The sequence below is a fragment of the Ranitomeya variabilis genome, chromosome 5 (genome assembly GCF_051348905.1).
Source record: "Ranitomeya variabilis isolate aRanVar5 chromosome 5, aRanVar5.hap1, whole genome shotgun sequence".
Lineage (NCBI taxonomy): Eukaryota > Metazoa > Chordata > Amphibia > Anura > Dendrobatidae > Ranitomeya > Ranitomeya variabilis.
In genome coordinates, this window is record NC_135236.1 from 222,425,397 (window position 1) to 222,444,146 (window position 18,750).

Below are 18,750 nucleotides of genomic sequence, written 5' to 3' on the forward strand. Positions count from 1 at the left end.
AGCCCCGGCATGTGCCCAAACAGTGGTTTACGTCAAATTTCTCCTGTTACCCTTGGGAAAATAAAAAATTGCGGGCTAAAAAATCATTTTTGAGAAAATAAAAATGATTTTTTATTTTTATGTCTCTGCGTTATAAACTTCTGTGAAGCACTTGGGGGTTCAAAGTGCTCACCACACATCTAGATTAGTTCCTTGGGAGGTCTAGTTCCCGAAAGCCATTGTTTGGGCACATGGCAGGGCTTAGAAGGGAGGGAGCACCGTTTGACTTTTTGAACGCAAACCCACTTATGTACCTAAACTGTGGAAATCCCCCAATTCTAACTCCAACCCTAACCCTAACACACCCCTAGCCCTAATCCCAACCCTAATCGTAACCCTAACTACAATCGTAACCCCAACATGCCTCTAACTCTAATCCCAACTCTTATTATAACCCTAACCACAACCACAACTATAACCCTTGCCCAACCCTAATCCTAACCCTAGCCCCAACCCTAACCCTAGCCAAACCCTAACCCTAGCCCCAACCCTAACCCTAGCTCAACCTTAACCCTAGCCCCAACCCTTACTTTAGACCAACCCTAACCAAAGCTTTAGCCCCAACCCTAACCCTAGCCCCAACCCTAACCCTAATGGAAAAATGAAAATAAATACTTTTTTTATTACTTGTAGCTAACTAAGGGGGTAATAAAGGAGGATTTGAGTTACTATTTTTTTATTTTGATCACTGTGATAGACCCTATCACAGTGATCAAAATTAACCAATTGGAAACATTTCCTATTGTTGCTGGGTGGTGGTCTGCAGATCTCAGCAGGTGCACTGCGCATGCGCCCACCATTTTCTTCCCAGATGAAGATGTCACTGGTTGGGGGACATCACGAGGGGATGCAGGAGGGTCTAAGGACACCAAAGGTATCGGGGGTAGATCGCATGTCCCAATTTCTCTATCCTCTGATGTGCAATCACATCAAAGGAGAGAGAATTAAGTGGGAATTCACAGGTTTTTTTTAGGTCGCAACTCTGTGGTCGTTAAAAACAAATCCAAATCATGTTTTCCATGGTCTCAGCTACGCCTAGTAGCCGAGACCCTGTAGAATTTCCGACTCTTGGGGGTACTATCCACTTATTACTCAGCGCCGCTTTTTATCGGTGCTGAAAGTACCCTTAACTGCCGCTGTTAAAAGGCATATCGGCGGTCGTTAAGGGGTTCAAGAGGTCAGTCAGGGGTACCGCCTTCATGGCAAAGTTTGAGATGACTCTCCTGCAGTATCCCTCGATTCCCAGAAAGGCTCTAACTTGCTTCTTTGAGATTGATATCAGGGTGTTTTGGATTGCGTTCACTTGACTAATCAGGGGTTTCATCTCTCTTCTACCTACTACATATCCTAGGTATTTGGCCTCTTCTTTCCTTATGGCACTATATTTGTATTTATCAAAAACCCTGCCTTGCAAAGAGCATCAAACACTACCTGGACCTTTTGGAGATGACTTCCCTAATCGGGGCTGAAGATTACAGTATTGTCTAAGTATACCATGGTATAATTCTTATGGGGTGCAAGGATCCAGTCCATGGCTCTCTGGAATGTGTACTAGGCTCCCTGCAGTCCAAACAGTATCCAGACATATTGGAAGCATCCATCAGGCATAGTAAATGCTTTCTTCTCCTTGGCATATTGTGACATGGGGATTTGCCAATATCCCTTCTTTAAATCAAAGGTGGCTGTGTACCTTTGCCGGACCAAGTCTCTTGATCAGTTCATCGGCATGAGGCATTGGATATGCATCAAACTCGTAGACTTCATTCAGGTTCCTATAATCACTAGATAATCACTATTTACCATTGGGTTTTGGAACCAGGACAATCTGGCTAGACCATCTGCTCTTGAATTCTTCAATCACTCCAAGATTCAACATATGACTTACTTTATTGGAGATCAACTCTCGTCGGGTCTCAGGAATTCAAAAGGGCTTCAAGTTCACCCGCTGTCATGTCGGACGCTATTCACACTAGGGCATCCGACAGACAGCGGTAATTCCACATTCGTCCACTATACACTCAGTGGCGCCGGCTAGATTTTTATCCAGGTTGCCCAAGGTTAATCTAGCTGGTACTCGGGTTGGAGGCTGGGTCATGCCCATGGCCTTTAAATAGTTTTGCTGGACTTTGGGCGTCGCCGATTATAGCTTGTGCCTCGTGCCTAGTGATTCTGGTCTGGAGTGGTGGTCTTGGAGTAGAAATATTGTATCTGGTGGTGTATTATCCTTTGTTATATTTCTCCTTCCTATATTTGTATTTGTTTTGCCCTGGGCACATTATTGTGTTTTCCTGTGTGTCTGCGGCGTGGTGCGTTTTTTAGTTTTCTCTGTCTGTGCTTTCTGTGGGGGTTGGTGTGTGGTCTATTCACTGGGTGGCGGGTGGTGGTTTCAGCATAGGGCTGAAACAGGAGTCAGGGCCAGGTCTGGTGGCCCAGACAAGCACACCATTAGTGTAAATTCTGGGAGAGGGACAGACAGGGTTTTCCCTAGTCTGAGGGATATCGCAGGGGCCTACCTAGTCTCCCTGTGACACCCGCACATGGGGTTCCATCAGAACATATTCTATGACCTTTGTTCACTCCATAAAATCTGAAAACAGGTCCCTGTTCTGCTGCAGCAAATCCCGACACTATTGTTTTTTGCCTTCCACAGTTTCTCCGCTCTAGTGAATCCTTCAACATCTGCTTCTGGCTTGACCAGCAAACATGGAGTTTCAACATGGTCTCTGTCTTGCCGCAGCTTGATTAGATTGACATGGTAGACCTGGTAAGGCTTATGTCTACCCGGTTGATGAACCTTGTAGTTCACTTCACTAAGCTTTTCCACCACCTCACAAGGCCCTTGCCTCTGCCAAGAACTTACTCTTCACAGTGGGAATTAAAACAAGGGCTTGGTCTCTAGGGCAGAACTTCCTCACCCTGGCTGACCATTTGTAGACCCTAGCTTGAGCTTCTTGTACCTGGAACAGATGTCCTTTTATTATGGACATCACCTTCGCAATCCTCTCCTGCATTTGAGCAACGTATTCGATGATGCTCCAGTATGGGGTGGCTTCCCAAATTTCCTTTGATATATCAAGGAAACCCCATAGATGTTGGCCACACAGAAGTTTGAATATTGAATAAAGAGAGACCAGTAGAGTCCCGTGGAACCTCCTAGATAGAGAACAGTCCCAGTCTCAACCGTTTTCTTCTATGACCTTCCTAAGCATGTTCTTCAACCTTTTATTGAAGCTTTTCACAAGGCAGTCCATCTGAGGATGGCACACTGATATTTTCAGTTGTGTAATTTGCAGGACCGTACAGAGTTCTCTCATTATGCTACTCATAAAGGGCGTTTCTTGGTCGGTCAGGATCTCCCTCGGTAACCCTGTCTCAGAAAAACGTGGACAAACTCATGGGGTATACTCTTCGTAAAAGAGTTTCTCAGGGTAGCATAATCAAGGATGACCAATATATAATGATGCCCACAAGCAGATTTAACCAGGGGACTGACCAAGTCCATAGCAATTTTTTCAAATGGCACTTCTATGATGGATAGTGGCACGAAGGGGCTTCCAAAGTGAGAGGTGGGGGCAGTTAGCCGGCAGGTGGGACAGGACTTGTAATACTTTAAGATTTCCTGGTGACATCTGGACCAATAGAACCTCTGCATGACTCGTGAATGGGCCACATCCAACTCCCTTCATCTATAGGGTCCTGGTACCAATAACTGTTCCTCTATCTCCTCCATCACTTTCATAACCCTGTACAATAAGTCCCAACTCAACACTATTAAATCTTGTTTCAATTTTTACATTAATTGCATATGATTAACACGTTTATCCATCCTGTGATTATCATAATTACACAACTTTTCTTTTTTAATATTGCCATTTCAGCGTTGAGGTTTGAGTATATATAGACATGGAGTTACAACCACAATTAAGCCAACAAACAAGTGCACAAATGTGTTGTAATTATCATTGTATTATTGTAAGCTTTTTGCAATATTAGTTATGACAAGTTATACCTATAATTGAGAGTTTGAATGCCATAATTACACTGCTGCTAGCCAAATATGTGATGACAAGTCTTCACAACACAATGACAATATTATAAACCATAGTAACTGCTGTAGTTTACTACCCAATGTTATGATAACAATGATTTAAGTGTAAGTCTAGTAAATCAATGCATGGCTAACTTAAATATCTTTCCGTTCATTAACTGAAGCCTATAAGCCAAAATAAAGTTGTTAAATGAGAAAACAAATGTTGTATGAGGTCCTTTTATTATATTACAATATATCAGATATTGCTTTTAATTTTGCTGAAAGTTGCTCTGCTTCCCACTTTATTAATGCAGATCTAATTTTTGTAAACAAAATATTCTCACAGAAAAACAATATTGGTGGTTTAATAATGAGTAATATGTGTTGTGTGTTATTGTTTCAGGTGGCCATGTCAATCCAGCAGTTTCTTTTGCCATGTGTATGACTGGAAAACTGTCATGGGTCAAACTTCCTTTCTATATTAGTGCACAGTTCTTGGGAGCCTTCACTGGATCTGCAGCTGTTTTTGGTGTTTATTATGGTACGTTCTGCACTGTATAATGTATATAGCTCAAAAAATCTCAGTTTGCTGATGTTAAAGGTACGTGACAGTGCCTGAATATTAAATCAGTTCCAGTGCATGTATACGTAAGTCCAATGTAATGTAATGCGTTCAATTAAAAATGCTGAGGTAGACCACACAAGGTATGCATCACCTTCATAAAGAAGAAATAAAGATTGCTATGCACAGCCAAGTACAGACTTGATACCATTACTGTACCAAGTGTGTGATCATGTTGGTGCTAAAGCCTATCTTCAAGGCAGATTGTCTTTTTTATCAATATCTTTTTCTACCTTAAGGTACCGTCACACTCAGCGACGCTGCGGCGATATAGACAACGAGCCGACCTAAACTAGATCGCTGGAGCGTCGCTGTTTAGGTCGCTGTAGAGACGTCAAACACATACTCCAGAATGATGCAGGAGCGATCCAGTGACGTAACGGCGACTCACTTCTCGTTCTCGCTGGTTGTTAGCTCCATTACATCCATTGCTAGCGTCGTTGCTTTTGATGTCAAACATGACGATACACGCCGACCTGGCGACGAAATAAAGTTCTGGACTTCTAGCTCCGACCAGCGATGGCACAGCGGGATCCAGATCGCTGCTGCATGTCAAACACAACGAGATCGCTATCCAGGACGCTGCAATGTCACGGATTGTTGTCGTTCTCATTGCAAAGTTGCTGAGTGTGACGGTACCTTTAGTGTCTTAGCTGATCTGAACAATCTTTATTTACTTTAGTTCCCACAATATGGTAAGGAATGCATAAAAGCATAGGATGAATGACAAGTCAGTTAGATTAAGCTTAACCTGAACTACTGTAGGTAATTTAATGACTAATGAAATACCACAATATCATGATTCCCGGTCCTTATTGCAGTGATAAGACCAGTATATAACAGTTTTAGCAAATTCTTTAACCACAGCTCAACTGTCTACCATGTGAATAGCTCTGTTAACCCCTTAATCCCATATGATGTAGTATCCCGTCGAGATGACCTGGGACTTAATTCCCAGGGATGGGATAGTACGTCATAGCCGATGGCCGCGGTCACGGGGGGAGCACGGCCAATCGCCGCTGGGTGTCAGCTATTACTGCTGACATCCGGCACTATGTGCCAGGAGCGGTCACGGACCACTCCCGACTCATTAACCCCTGGAACACTGCGATCAAACATGATCACAGCATTCTGGTGGCATAGGGCTCCCTGCGTGCTCCCCTGAGACCCTCGGAACAACGCGATGTTATCGCGTTGTTTAGAGGGTCTCCTACGTCCTCCTCCCTGCAAGCCCCAGATCCAAAATGGCCACGGGGCTCCTTCCGGGTCCTGCAGGGAGGTGGATTGCAAGCCTCCTGCACTGCCTGTCAGATCGCTGATCTGACACAGTGCTTTGCAAAGTGTCAGATCAGCGATCTAACACTATATAGCATGATGTCCCACCCTGGGACAAAGTAAAAAAGTAAAAATAAAATATTTACATGTGTAAAAAAATAAATAAATAAAAATTCTTAAATAAAAAAATATATATATTGTTTCGATAAATACATTTCTTTATCTAAATAAAAAAAAATAAATAAAAGTACACATATGTAGTATTGCCGCGTCCGTAACGACCCGACCTATAAAACTGTCCCACAAGTTAACCCATTTAGTGAACACTGTAAAAAAAAAAAAAAAACAAGCAAGGCAAAAAACAACGCTTTATCATACCACCAAACAAAAAGTGGAATAACACGCGATCAATAAGACGGATATAAATTGACATGGCACCGCTGAAAACATCTTCTTATCTCACAAAAAAACGAGCAGCCATAAAGCATCATCAGCGAAAAAATAAAAAAGTTATGGTCCTCAGAATAAAGCACCAAAACATAAAAAAATGATATAAATGAGGTATCACTGTAATCGTACTAACCTGAAGCATAAAACTGCTTTATCAATTTTACCAAAAGCGGAATGGTATAAACGCCCCCCCCAAAAGAAATTCATGAATTGCTGGTTTTTGGTCATTCTGCCTCACAAAAAGCAGAATAAATAGCAATCAAAAAATGTCACGTGCCCAGAAATGGTACCAATACAAACGTCAACTCGTCCCACAAAAAACAAGACCTCACATGACTCTGTGGACCAAAATATGGAAAAAATTATAGCTCTCACAATGTGGAGATGCAAAAACAATTTTTTGCAATAAAAAGCATCTTTTAGTGTGTGACAGCTGCCAATCATAAAAATCTGCTAAAAAACCCGCTATAAATAGTAAATCAAACACCCCTTCATAACCCCCTTAGTTAGGGAAATAATAAAATTAAAAAAAGTATTTATTTCCATTTTCCCATTGGGGTTAGGGTTATGGTTGAGGCTAAAGTTAGGGTTAGGGCTAAAGTTAGGGTTAGGGCTACAGTAAGGGATGGGGCTAAAGTTAGGGATAGGGTTGGGGCTACAGTTAGGGTTGGGGCTAAAGTTAGGGTTGGAGATAAAGTTAAGGTTAGGGTTGGGATTACATTTATGGTTGGGATTAGGGTTAGGGGTGTGTCAGGCTTAGGGGTATGGTTAGGGTTATGGTTGGGATTAGGGTTAGGGGTGTATTGGGGTTAGGGGTGTTTTGGGGTTAGGGATGTGGTTAGGGCTGGGATTAGGGTTAGGGGTGCGTTTGGGTTAGGGTGGAGTTAGAATTGAGGGGTTTCCACTCTTTAGGCACATCAGGGGCTCTCCAAACGCGACATGTCGTCCCATCTCAATTCCAGCCAATTCTGTGTTGAAAAAGTAAAACAGTGCTCCTTCCCTTCCAAGCTCTCTCGTGCACCCAAACAGGGGTTTACTCCAACATATGGTGTATCAGCGTACTCAGGACAAATTGGACAACAAACTTTGGGGTCCAATTTCTCTTGGTACCCTTGGGAAAATTAAAAATTGTGGCCTAAAAAATCATTTTTGTGGGAAAAAAATGTTTTTTTTTTATTTTCACAGCTCTGCGTTATATACTGTAGTTTAACACTTGGTGGTTTAAAGTTCTCACAACACATCTAGAAAACGTCCTTGGTGTCTAGTTTCCAATATGGGGTCACTTGTGGGGGTTTCTACTGTTTAGGTACATCAGGGGCTCTGCAAATGCAACGTGACGCCTGCAGACCAATCCATCTAAGTCTGCATTCCAAAAGGCGCTCCTTCCCTTCCGAGCTCTGCCATGCGCCCAAACAGTGGTTCCACCCACATATGGGGTATCAGCATACTCAGGACAAATAGGAGTACAACTTTTAGGGTCCAATTTTTCCTGTTACCCTTGGGAAAATACAGTTCATTTTGTTTTCACATTAATGTACACTCTGCACCGCATCTTGACTGAAAAAAACAGAAATTTAGTAATTTTTGCAAATTTAATAAAAACTAAAAAAAATTACATGGTCATAAGTATTGAGACCCTTTGCTCAGACACTCATACTGTATTTAAGTCACATGCTGTCCATTTCCTTGTGATCCTCCTTGAGATGGTTCTGCTCCTTCGTTGGAATTCAGCTGTGTTTAATTAAACTGATAGGACTTGATTTGGAAAGGCACATGCCTGTCTATATAAGACCTCACAGCTCACAGTGCATGTCAGACCAAATGAGAATCATGAGGTCAAAGGAATTGGCCAAGAAGCTCAGAGACAGAATTGTGGCAAGGCACAGATCTGGCCAAGGTTACAACAGAATTTCTGCAGTACTCCAGGTTACTAAGAGCACAGTGGCATCCATAATACTTAAATGGAAGACGTTTGAGACCACCAGAAGTCTTCCTAGACTTGGCCGTCCAGCCAAACTGAGCAATCGTGGGAGAAAGAGCCAAGGTGAGAGAGGTAAAGAAAAACCCCAAGATCACTGTGGCTGAGCTCCAGAGATGCAGTAGGGAGATGGGAGAAACTTCTACAAAGACAACTATCACGGCAGCCCTCCACCAGTCGGGCCTTTATGACAAAGTGTCCCAATGGAAGCCTCTACTCAGTGCAAGACATATGTAAGCCTGAATAGAGTTTGCAAAAAAATACATGAAGGACTCCCAGACTATGAGAAATAAGATTTTCTGGTCTGATGAGACGAAGATAGACCTTTTTGGTGATAATTTTAAGCAGCATGTGTGGAGAAAACCAGGCACTGCTCATCACCTACCCAATACATTCTCAACAGTGAACATGGTGGTGGTGGCAGCATCATGATATGGGGGTGTTTTTCAGCTGCAGGGACAGGACGACTGGTTCTCATTGGAGGAAACATGAATGCGGCCAAGTACAGAGATATCCTGGATGAAAACCTCTTCTACAGTGATGTGGACCTCAGACTTGGCCGAAGGTTCACTTTCCAACAAGACAATGATCCTAAGCACACAGCTAAAATAACAAAGGAGTGGCTTAAGAACAACTCTGTGACCATTCTTGACTGGCCCAGTCAGAGCCCTGACCTAAACCCAATTGAGTGTCTCTGGAGAGACCTGAAAATGGCTGATCACCAATGTTCCCTGTCCAACCTGTCGGAACTGGAAAGTGTCTGCAAGGAAGAATGGCAGAGGATCCCCAAATCCAGGTGTGAAAAACTTGTTGCATTATTCCCAAGAAGACTCATGGCTGTACTAGCTTAAAAGTGTGCTTCTACTCAATACTGAGCAAAGGGTCTGAATACTTATGACCATGTGATATTTCAGTTTTTGTTTTTTAATAAATTTGTAAAAATTACTACATTTCTGTTTTTTCAGACAAGATAGGATGCAGAGTGTACATTAATGAGAACAAAATGAACTTTTTTGAATTTACCAAATGGCTGCAATGAAACAAGAGTGAGAAATGTAAAGAGTATGAATACTTCCCATACCCACTGTAAGTGTGTAAAATAAATAAATATATCCACCACTGAATATTTGTTATTAATTCTGTGTTGATTAATTTCTTTGCAGTAGTGTGATATTACTATTAAATTTGCTTAAATAGCACCATCAGATGCTGCAACACTTTTCAGATATTATCATCACTGTCCCTATTGGGGCTCACAATCTAAATTCCCTATCGGTAACTCTTTGGTGTGTGGAATGGAACTGTAGTACCCAGAGGAAGCCCACGCAAACACTGGGATAACATACAAACTCCTTGCAGATATCATCCTGGGAGGGATTTGTATTCAGGACCCCAGAACTGTAAGACTACAGTACTAACCACTCAGAAACTGTGCTGTCCTTTCTCTTTTGCAAAGGCAAACATTTAAAACATAAACTCCTGGCTACCTTTAGCCACCAACCAGTCAATATTCACTTAGCTCCAGAGTTTTCCTGTTCAGTTGACATCACATGATACACAATATCAAGCCGACTTCTCCCTACACCGTTCCATGTGTTTTACAGGTCTCTCCTGTTTAAAACCTTGATTCAAAGAAAGACTTTCATTGCTAAAACCACGCATGGTTTGGGCAACAAAAATCTAGTGACAGGTTTCCTTTAAACTATTAAAGACATATTTAGTTTGGCAATGCACAAAAATATGAGTGAATCATTTAATTTAATAATTTAGTAAATTGTAAAAGGTTATCATTGGTTTAAAATTGTTTAATTTAAAGCTTTGTCAATTAATTTTAATATTTGTATATTGTATTTTTTAAATTGCAAAACTCTGATTTGTTTTGCAGATGCATTAATAAAATATTCAGGAGGCGTGTTTACAGTAACTGGCCCAAATGCTACAGCTCACATTTTTGCAACATATCCTTCTCCATATCTTTCAACATTAAATGGACTTGCAGATCAAGTAAGCTCAAATCAATGATCAATATAACCCCTTCATCTATCTATCTTAAAGTGGATATAATAGAATGGTAGAGTTGGAAGGGACCTCCTGGGTCACTTGGTCCAACCCCCTGCTCAAAGAAGGATTCACTAACTCATCCCAGACAGATGTCTGTCCAGCCTCTGTTTGAAGACTTCCATTGAAAGCGAACTCACCACCTCTCGTGGCAGCCTGCTCCATTCTCTGATCACCCTAACTGTTAAAAAGTTGTTTCTAATATCTAATCTGTGTCTCCTATTCAGTTCTCCAGAAATGTAAAAAATGACCCTCATCACATAATTCAAATGACAGTTCATCCTAGTCACGTGTCAGGACGGATTGCAGTCTAAAAAAATGGCGGCTCCAGAGATCCATGTCTCGCCTGACCTTCTCCTTGGCTGGTTGCACATGGAGGACTGAAACCTTGAGAAAAAAAATCCTTTGTACTCAGTCTGCCAAGGAGAACATTTATTGTGGTGTTACAGCACTTGTCCTCAACTCACAAAAAGTATGAGTGCTTACGATACAGCTACTCTGTAAGTTGAGACACAGATCTCGGGAGCAATTTTTCTCCAGACCTCAACCCATTGGAACATGTGACTAGGACAAGTTGTCATTTGAATGACATAATGAGGGCTATTTTATCACAATTTTGGAGAACTTATTTAATAATTAACTGTTGGAAAATATATATCTTGGTACCGTGTTAGCCAGTAGATAGAAAAATGTTTAGAATTGAGAGTCCTCAGTGGTTGATACCTTTTAATGGCTAACTGAAAAGATGGTAACAAATTGCAAGCTTTCGAGACTACATACGTCTCTTCATCAGGCATAGACTAATACAAATTCTGAAGAATCACATATTTATGCACAACATAGCACAGAAAAAAAAACATGGATAAGACAGGAGACATGAAGCAGAATTATCAGAATTACCTCTGGCGTACTACCGCTACATTGATGACATTTTAATAATCTGGACAGAGTCTGAACCACAGCTAAAGACGTTCCATGAACAGTTTAATCAATTTCATCCTACCATCAACTTGACACTCAACTACTCCTGTACTGAAATTAACTTTTTGGACACCGTCATTAAGCTGCAGAACAATAAAATAGAGACATCCCTGTATCAGAAGCCAATCGACCGTCCAACATACCTTAAATGGTACAGTTTCCATCCAAAACACATAAAAAAGTCCATTGTCTACAGCCAAGCCATCAGATACAATCGTATATGTTCCAACCCAATGGACAGGGATGAACACCTTGATCGCCTCAGAAAGACCTTTTTGAATCAGGGCTACCATCCAAAAACAATTGAAAACCAGATTACAAGAGCCACCAGAATATCAAGGAATCACCTGCTACATTACAAAGCTAAAGAAGAAAATAACCGGGTACCTCTAGTAGTTACCTACAATCCAAATCTGGAGATGCTAAGGGGAGCTGCACGGAAATCACAACAAAAAGATGCCCGATTACAATCCATTTTTCCAGACCCCCCACTACTGTGTTTTAGACAGCCCCCAAATCTAAGAAGTATCATTGTCAGAAGCTCCCTGTCCTCTCCAACAGCTGCAGGTACCTTTCCTTGCAACCAGATAAAATGTAAAACCTGTCCATTTATAATGACCACAGACAAGATAAAGATCCCCAATTCACATCAGGACTACAAGATCCCAGGTATTTCAGCTGCATCACATCTAATGTGGTGTACTTAATTATTTGTACTAAATGTCCAACTGGGGGTCTGTATGTGGGGGAGACAGGGCAAAAGCTTAGAACAAGAATGAATTCTCACCGCCATACAATAAGAGAAAAAAGAATGGATCTACCTGTGGCAATACATTTTTGTCTCCCAAATCATAGCATTATGGACATGAAATTACTTGTATTAAAAGGTAACTTCAAAACTCAGAGAGACAGAAGAGTCTGGGAATATAAACTGATGACGACCTTTGACTGTCTTAGTGGTGGAATGAATGTGTCGCATGGATTTATGTCTTTTTATATCAACTAAGGAACTTGCCCCTCAGACTATGAGGGGTCATCACAACAGAGACCCCAATCAGAGGACAATAAAACATTCTTTATCTAAGAACTAGCCCAACATTTATGGATATAACTGTTTATCACTCATGGTAATTCTGCCTCATGTCACCTGGCTTATCCATGTTTTTTTTTTTTTTTCTGTGCTATGTTGTGCATAAATATGTGATTCTTCAGAATTGGTATTAGTCTATGATGAAGAGACTTGTGTAGTCTCGAAAGCTTGCAATTTGTTACCATCTTTTCAGTTAGCCATTAAAAGGTATCAACCACTGAGGACTCTCAATTCTAAACATTTTTCTGTTGTAAAATAGGCACCTTTGACTGCTGGGCCCCTCAGTACCTTCAACAACTGATATGCTAGTAATTGCAATAATGGTTTGTTGACAACCAATATAGATATATTTATAACTACTGTGTAAGTGTGATTTCATACAGCTCCCTCTCGTGAATAAAATGTATAAGTAGGCACACGTTCAGTTCAGAAATCTAGGTTAAATTTCTTTATTTTGCAAAATGTTGCTAAAATTGTGTAAAAAAATTCTGGTATACATAATTAAACTCCCTTCAGGATGGGATTGGAGAACATTTGTGCAAAAACTGGCAAATCCAATAGTGAATCTAACTCTATGACTTGCAATTATGATTCCTCTCTTTGCACAGATGATGTCTACTGCTCTGCTGCTCATTCTGATTTTTGCCATATTTGATAAAAAGAACATGCCTGCTCCCAGTGGATTAGAGCCAATTGCAGTTGGGCTCCTCATTCTAACATTAGCACTATCTCTAGGATCTAACTGTGGAGGAGCTATGAATCCAGCTAGAGATTTAGGTCCAAGAATCTTTACTGCTCTGGCTGGCTGGGGTTCTGAAGTTTTCACGTAAGTAACCATAGTAGCAAAAGTGATATTACATAGGATATAATTGTTCATATAAACAGACTTGGTGCAACCACACAAAATAAACATAGGAATTTAAATGCAAGATTTTCACTCTGAAAAAACTTGTTCTAAGTTATTATGGGGGCTTGCTCTTTTTTCACCTGCAGAATGACTCCTGTTTACAATTAATCAATGACATGCAGAGGATAAAGTACACACCCCCAGAGAAGAATATTTGTTATCACACTATTGGACGTATCAGAAAATATATCCAAAACTTTACAAGCTAATACACTTGTAAAGCAGAAATAAGAAAAACTACATTTTATTCAGCTCTGCAGCAACTATTGTATTAAACTGATGTGATCAGCTTAATGCACTAAAACTGGTGGCAGATCTCTGAGACATTTATGGCATATTGATGGGATGTAATGTACATTTCTGTTCTATCACGAGCCCCAGAGAGGACAAATCCTTGAGAAGTTGACCAACCTCAGATGGTAATTCTATTTCCTTCGTTCTAAATGCAATATTTTTTAGATGCAATATTTGCTAATCTCTAATCATCAATAACATCTTCTGTTATAAGTGAATTATTGAACAGAGTGAATATTAACATTATTTAGGAACACTGGAAGGAAATCTTTTTATGTTAATGTTTTTTTCACTTTTAAAGTGTCTCTGTCTTGATGACAGACACCAACAGCTTGAAGCATATAGGACATACAAGTCACTTGATATTTAGGAGTCCTAAATGTGAGTTTGAGGCCCAGTTATATCACAATTCAGAGAAACATTGCATCATGTGTTACTATCTTTGTTACCATTTCTTGTCAATAAAAATTCTAATTTTTTTTCACATACACAGTGCTGGCAATAGCTTTTGGTGGATCCCTGTGGTTGGACCAATGTGTGGAGCTGTAATTGGGTCCTACATATACATTCTTTGTATTCAAGCTCATCACAAAAAGGAACCAGGCGTCTTGGATCATAACCCTGATATTGATCACTTTGAAAAACATGAACTTGCGAGCATGGCTTGAGAGACTGCAAATCTTTGCTGAAACGTGCTCTGACTTCCATGGACTGCTTGCTCTTTTGTACATAAGCCAACTTGCCTTTCTCATTTTAACATGGACATCTGTGATTGGTTTATGGTGATGTAACTGCAAGTCATAACTTAATTAATTACCTGCAAATTCCTCAGTTAAAATTAAAGCAAAATATGAGAGTTTTTAAAGGTTCTCATTAGTATTTTATTCCTAGTCTTCAATCTCCAACATAAAAGTATCAGGGGATAATCATAATGTCCCTTAATTGCTCAACCATAATTCATCCTTCTTAATGAAGCACTAATGGACCATAGACTGGGTCACAAAGGTATATGCAGGTAATTGGTCTTGTCATGCATTAATGTGTAATAACTGTGATCAATCATCTATACCATTAAAATTTGCTGTGTGTTAAAATGATTTTACTGTCAGAGGCCAAGAACTTCACTTCAGTAAGATGCTGTTTCCCATCTACAAGAAAATGTATGATGCGCTGCTATCAATTATGCTCCTAGTGAGGTCAATTTGTAAAGCAATAAACATTCAGTGTCTCATAGCCACTCAAACTAGGCTGAAAAATAGCTACTAGAAACATGCAAGATTTTTTTTACTGTATTTCTTTTTATTAGTTTATGAAATATTACTTCTAGAATGATCTCAAAAACTGTTTAGCTACCCCTTGTGAGGCAGTGAAAGGTGTTATATGCAAGGGTCACTATGTATCCCCCAGGATGCACATAGAAGCGTATTAAGGCCGCTGGAGTGCATTGCAGTCACAGATATAGCTGTTATTGCAGTGCATAATAAAAGTAAGTTGGTCTTGGACAAACTATTTGCCCAAGGCATATTTAAGAAAACCGAGCATAGGCCTTAATTTGTGGAGTGAACTACAGGATGGTAGTGGGGCAGTTTGCTCCCTCCAGGCCAGTTCTTACAAGAGGTCCATGGCCACAGATTTCATTTGAAAGCCCTGCAGCAAAGGGTTGGGTGTGTCAGTCTTGGTTTGCAAACTGTAGAGCAGGTGGCTCTGCAAGTGTCAGCCAGTGTGAAGAAACATGGAGCCAAGTGAAGCCAAAAGGCCTGGCACCCCTCAGCGTGACATGGTGGTGCAGTTGGCCATGGCAACCAGTCACGGATACGGACTGTCTTAATTCCCGGCTGTGATCCGGAGGATACTATTTGTTTTCCATTTGTGAGTACGTTGGACATTAAAGACACTTTGTTTTGAACTTTCCTGTTGTGACTGCCTGTCTGTCACACTTTATGAACCCCGCTGCACTACACCCTCAAAATATAAATATTAAAGGGTGTATCTGGGACTCAACAAAAAACAAAAATTGTATCTAAGCACTCACAGGCAGGTAACTGCAACTTACCTGCCTGTTGTGCACAGTGCTTTTCTTCCCGCACACAGAGTGGTCACAGACCGCTCCTGCCGGGAATTCAGCTGCCTCTGCTGACGCGAAGGGGCAGCACTGCTGAGGTCATTCTGATTGAAAACCGGCTCCCCAGTGGGGCCCTAGGCAAAAATTTAAAGTGGGGCCCCAAATGCTAACATTGTAAAATCACACAAACATTTAGGTTACACTACATGAGCAGGATGCGGATACAGTTGGTGGAGGGGCCTGGAGCCAGTGCTCACACTGTGGCCCCTATACTTAAGGGCCTTATATCGGCCAACAGGTCTGCCACTATTAGCTGTATGCAGGGGCGTTGCTAGGGTCAGAAAAGACAAAGAGTTGCCCCCAACCCCCTCTTAATTTTTTTTTAACACCACAGATAATACAGTGATAACTCTCTGAGTACAGATAATGTATTAGATGTCACCTGCAGTCCTATGTAACACTAGAGATAGCAGTGATAACTCTCTGAGTACAGATAATTTAGTATATATCACATGCAGTCCTATGTAACACCACAGATAGACATAGCGTTTCAGAGTAAGACTATGTTCACATGCAGCATTTTTTTCAGTAGCCAAAACCTTTTCTATTAGCAGTAAAAATGTTGCGTTCAGAACACCTGTTTTTCAGCTTGTTTTGTGGTGTTCTTCACACTTTTTTCATCTTTTTTTTGGAGTGAGGATGTTTGCTTTGTCTACAGTATGTTTAAGACCACATTCATATGATCAGTATTTGGTCAGTATTTCACATCAGTATGTGTAAGCTAAAACCAGGAGGGTGAGAAATACCGAAGTGGTGACGTGTTTCTCAGGCTATGTGCACACGCTGCGGATTTTGCTGTGGATCTGCAGCAGTTTTCCATGCGTTGTACAGTACCATGTAAACGTATGGAAAACAAAATCCGCCGTACACATGCTGCGGAAAATACCATATAGAAATGCTGTGTTGTATTTTCTGCGGCGTGTCAATTCTTTGTGCAGATTCTGCAGCATTTTACACCTGCTCCATAATAGGAATCCGCAGGTGTAAAAACGCTGTTGAAAACCGCACAAAAAAAGTGGTAATTCCGCCGTAAATCTGTAGGTAAAACGCAGGGCGTTTTACCTGCAGATTTTTAGGAATCTGCGTGGAAATATCCGCAGCAGATTCCGCAACGTGTGCACATAGCCTCATTGTTCCACTGCTGTTTCTGCATTACAAATACTGAACATGTGAACGAGACCGAATAGTTTAATTCACCAAAACAACTCAAAAAATTGCAGTGAAAAATGCCGTTTCAATATCTGCAGCTTTTTTATTCTTTCATTGCTTTCTACGGGTGAAAACGCACTGAAAGAAGTGACACGCTACAGATTTAAAAAGTGCTACAGTTCAGAAATCCAGTCAGAAAACAAACAACCGCCTTCAGGAGATTTCGAAAATCTCCTATGTTTTGCTGGCACTTTGAAAAGCAGCTTTTGGCCATGTTCATATGCAGAATTTTTGCAGCTCTTTCTTCTGCAAATAAGAAGTTTACAGCATTTTACAGCACAAGCAAAAACTGAGATTTTCAGAAATCTCCTGCACACCCTTTTATTTTCTCCTGACTGAATTTCACAACTGCAGCGTTTTTTAAATCTGCAGCGTGTCGCTTTCAGCAATTTTTTTCACCCGTAGAAAGCAATGAAAAAATTAAAAAAATGCTGCAAATGTGGCAACGTTGTTTTTCACTGCGTTTTTGGTGAATAAAACTAACTTTATTAAACATGTACTGTAGACAAAATGCACACTGTAAAAAATAAACAGAAAAAGCTCTAAGGGTGTGTGTCCACAATCAGTAAACGCTGCGGGGCAGCTGCTGTGTACTTGTACAGCGTCCAATCCACAGCGGCCACATGTTACAGTATAGTGGATGGGATTTCAAGAAATTCCATCTCTACTATGCGTGCACTGACACCCGCACCTCACCCGCAGAGACGGACATGCGGCGCGTCTCTCCAGACCCCAGCATGCCAATTTATCTGGTGTAGACGCGAGTCTCCACAAGAGAAATCTCACCCCTGCAATGTATAGGACGCAGGGATTCCACACAGATCAATGAACACACACAGAATCACCTGTGTGCAAAACATGGCAGCACTTTGGACGCAGCACATGTCCGCTGCATCCAAAGTGCTGCCATTTCCGGATCCTCTGCACATACCCTAAACAAATGGGTGCTGTGACAGCAGTGTTTTTACTGCCAAGAGAGCAGGCTTTGGCTGCAAAAAAAATGCACCAAAAACGCTGATTCCTATGCACACCTGTACTATATATGTGTATAGTTTACCCTTATTATTTCACGTGGGAATTCATTTATTTCTATATAATAAATACCCTGATTCAGCAGACAATATTCCTGTCTTGTGTCATCCAGCCAGTAGTGACAGCAGGTTGCCCTGTCAGATTACAAGCAGTGATTCAGTGACTGGTCAGAGCCTATGCTTATCCCTGGGTATGTGACTGTGAAACCTGATCCTACAGCAATCAGCACAGAGCTCCTGAGTAAATCACAGCACTGAGGGGGTCTTAAGGGGGGTTTGGGATAGACGTTCTGAGACTACAAAGCAATGCACAGCTTTATTCACTGCTGAACACCTTCTGGGCACTTCATACAGGGGTTGCAGATGCAGGGGCCCCCTTGTAGGTGGGGGCCCCAGGCGTCTGCCTGGTCTGCCTGTGCCAAACGCTATCAATTATAACGACCTTGGAAGTCCCACCCTGTCAATAGAGCGGACCGGAAAAAAAGCCTCCACTCTGTAGACGTGGCTACAGCAGAGGCTCTGAATCCCTTGCAGGAGTGGTCTGTGCTCTGTGCCGCGGGAGAACGACGCCGAACATAACAGGCAAGTAAGCTGCAATTATCTCCCTGTTAGTGTTTAGGTACATTTTTTATTTTTTGTAAAGTCCCGGATATCTCCTTTAACT

General features: G+C 41.3%; 1 protein-coding gene across 2 annotated transcripts in view; it reads left to right on the plus strand.

The window, feature by feature from the left end:
* The window catches only part of AQP9 (aquaporin 9), a 72,309-nt gene extending 53,900 nt beyond the window's left edge, over positions 1-18,409 (plus strand). For both annotated transcript variants that reach the window (XM_077263826.1, XM_077263827.1), the window contains 4 exons: positions 4,473-4,610; positions 10,280-10,398; positions 13,132-13,349; positions 14,218-18,409. In XM_077263826.1, coding sequence (XP_077119941.1) covers positions 4,473-4,610; positions 10,280-10,398; positions 13,132-13,349; positions 14,218-14,392 — 650 coding nt within the window. In that variant the 3' untranslated portion in view covers positions 14,393-18,409. The remainder of the gene's footprint in view (positions 1-4,472; positions 4,611-10,279; positions 10,399-13,131; positions 13,350-14,217) is intronic.
* The last annotated feature ends 341 nt before the right edge of the window (positions 18,410-18,750 follow it).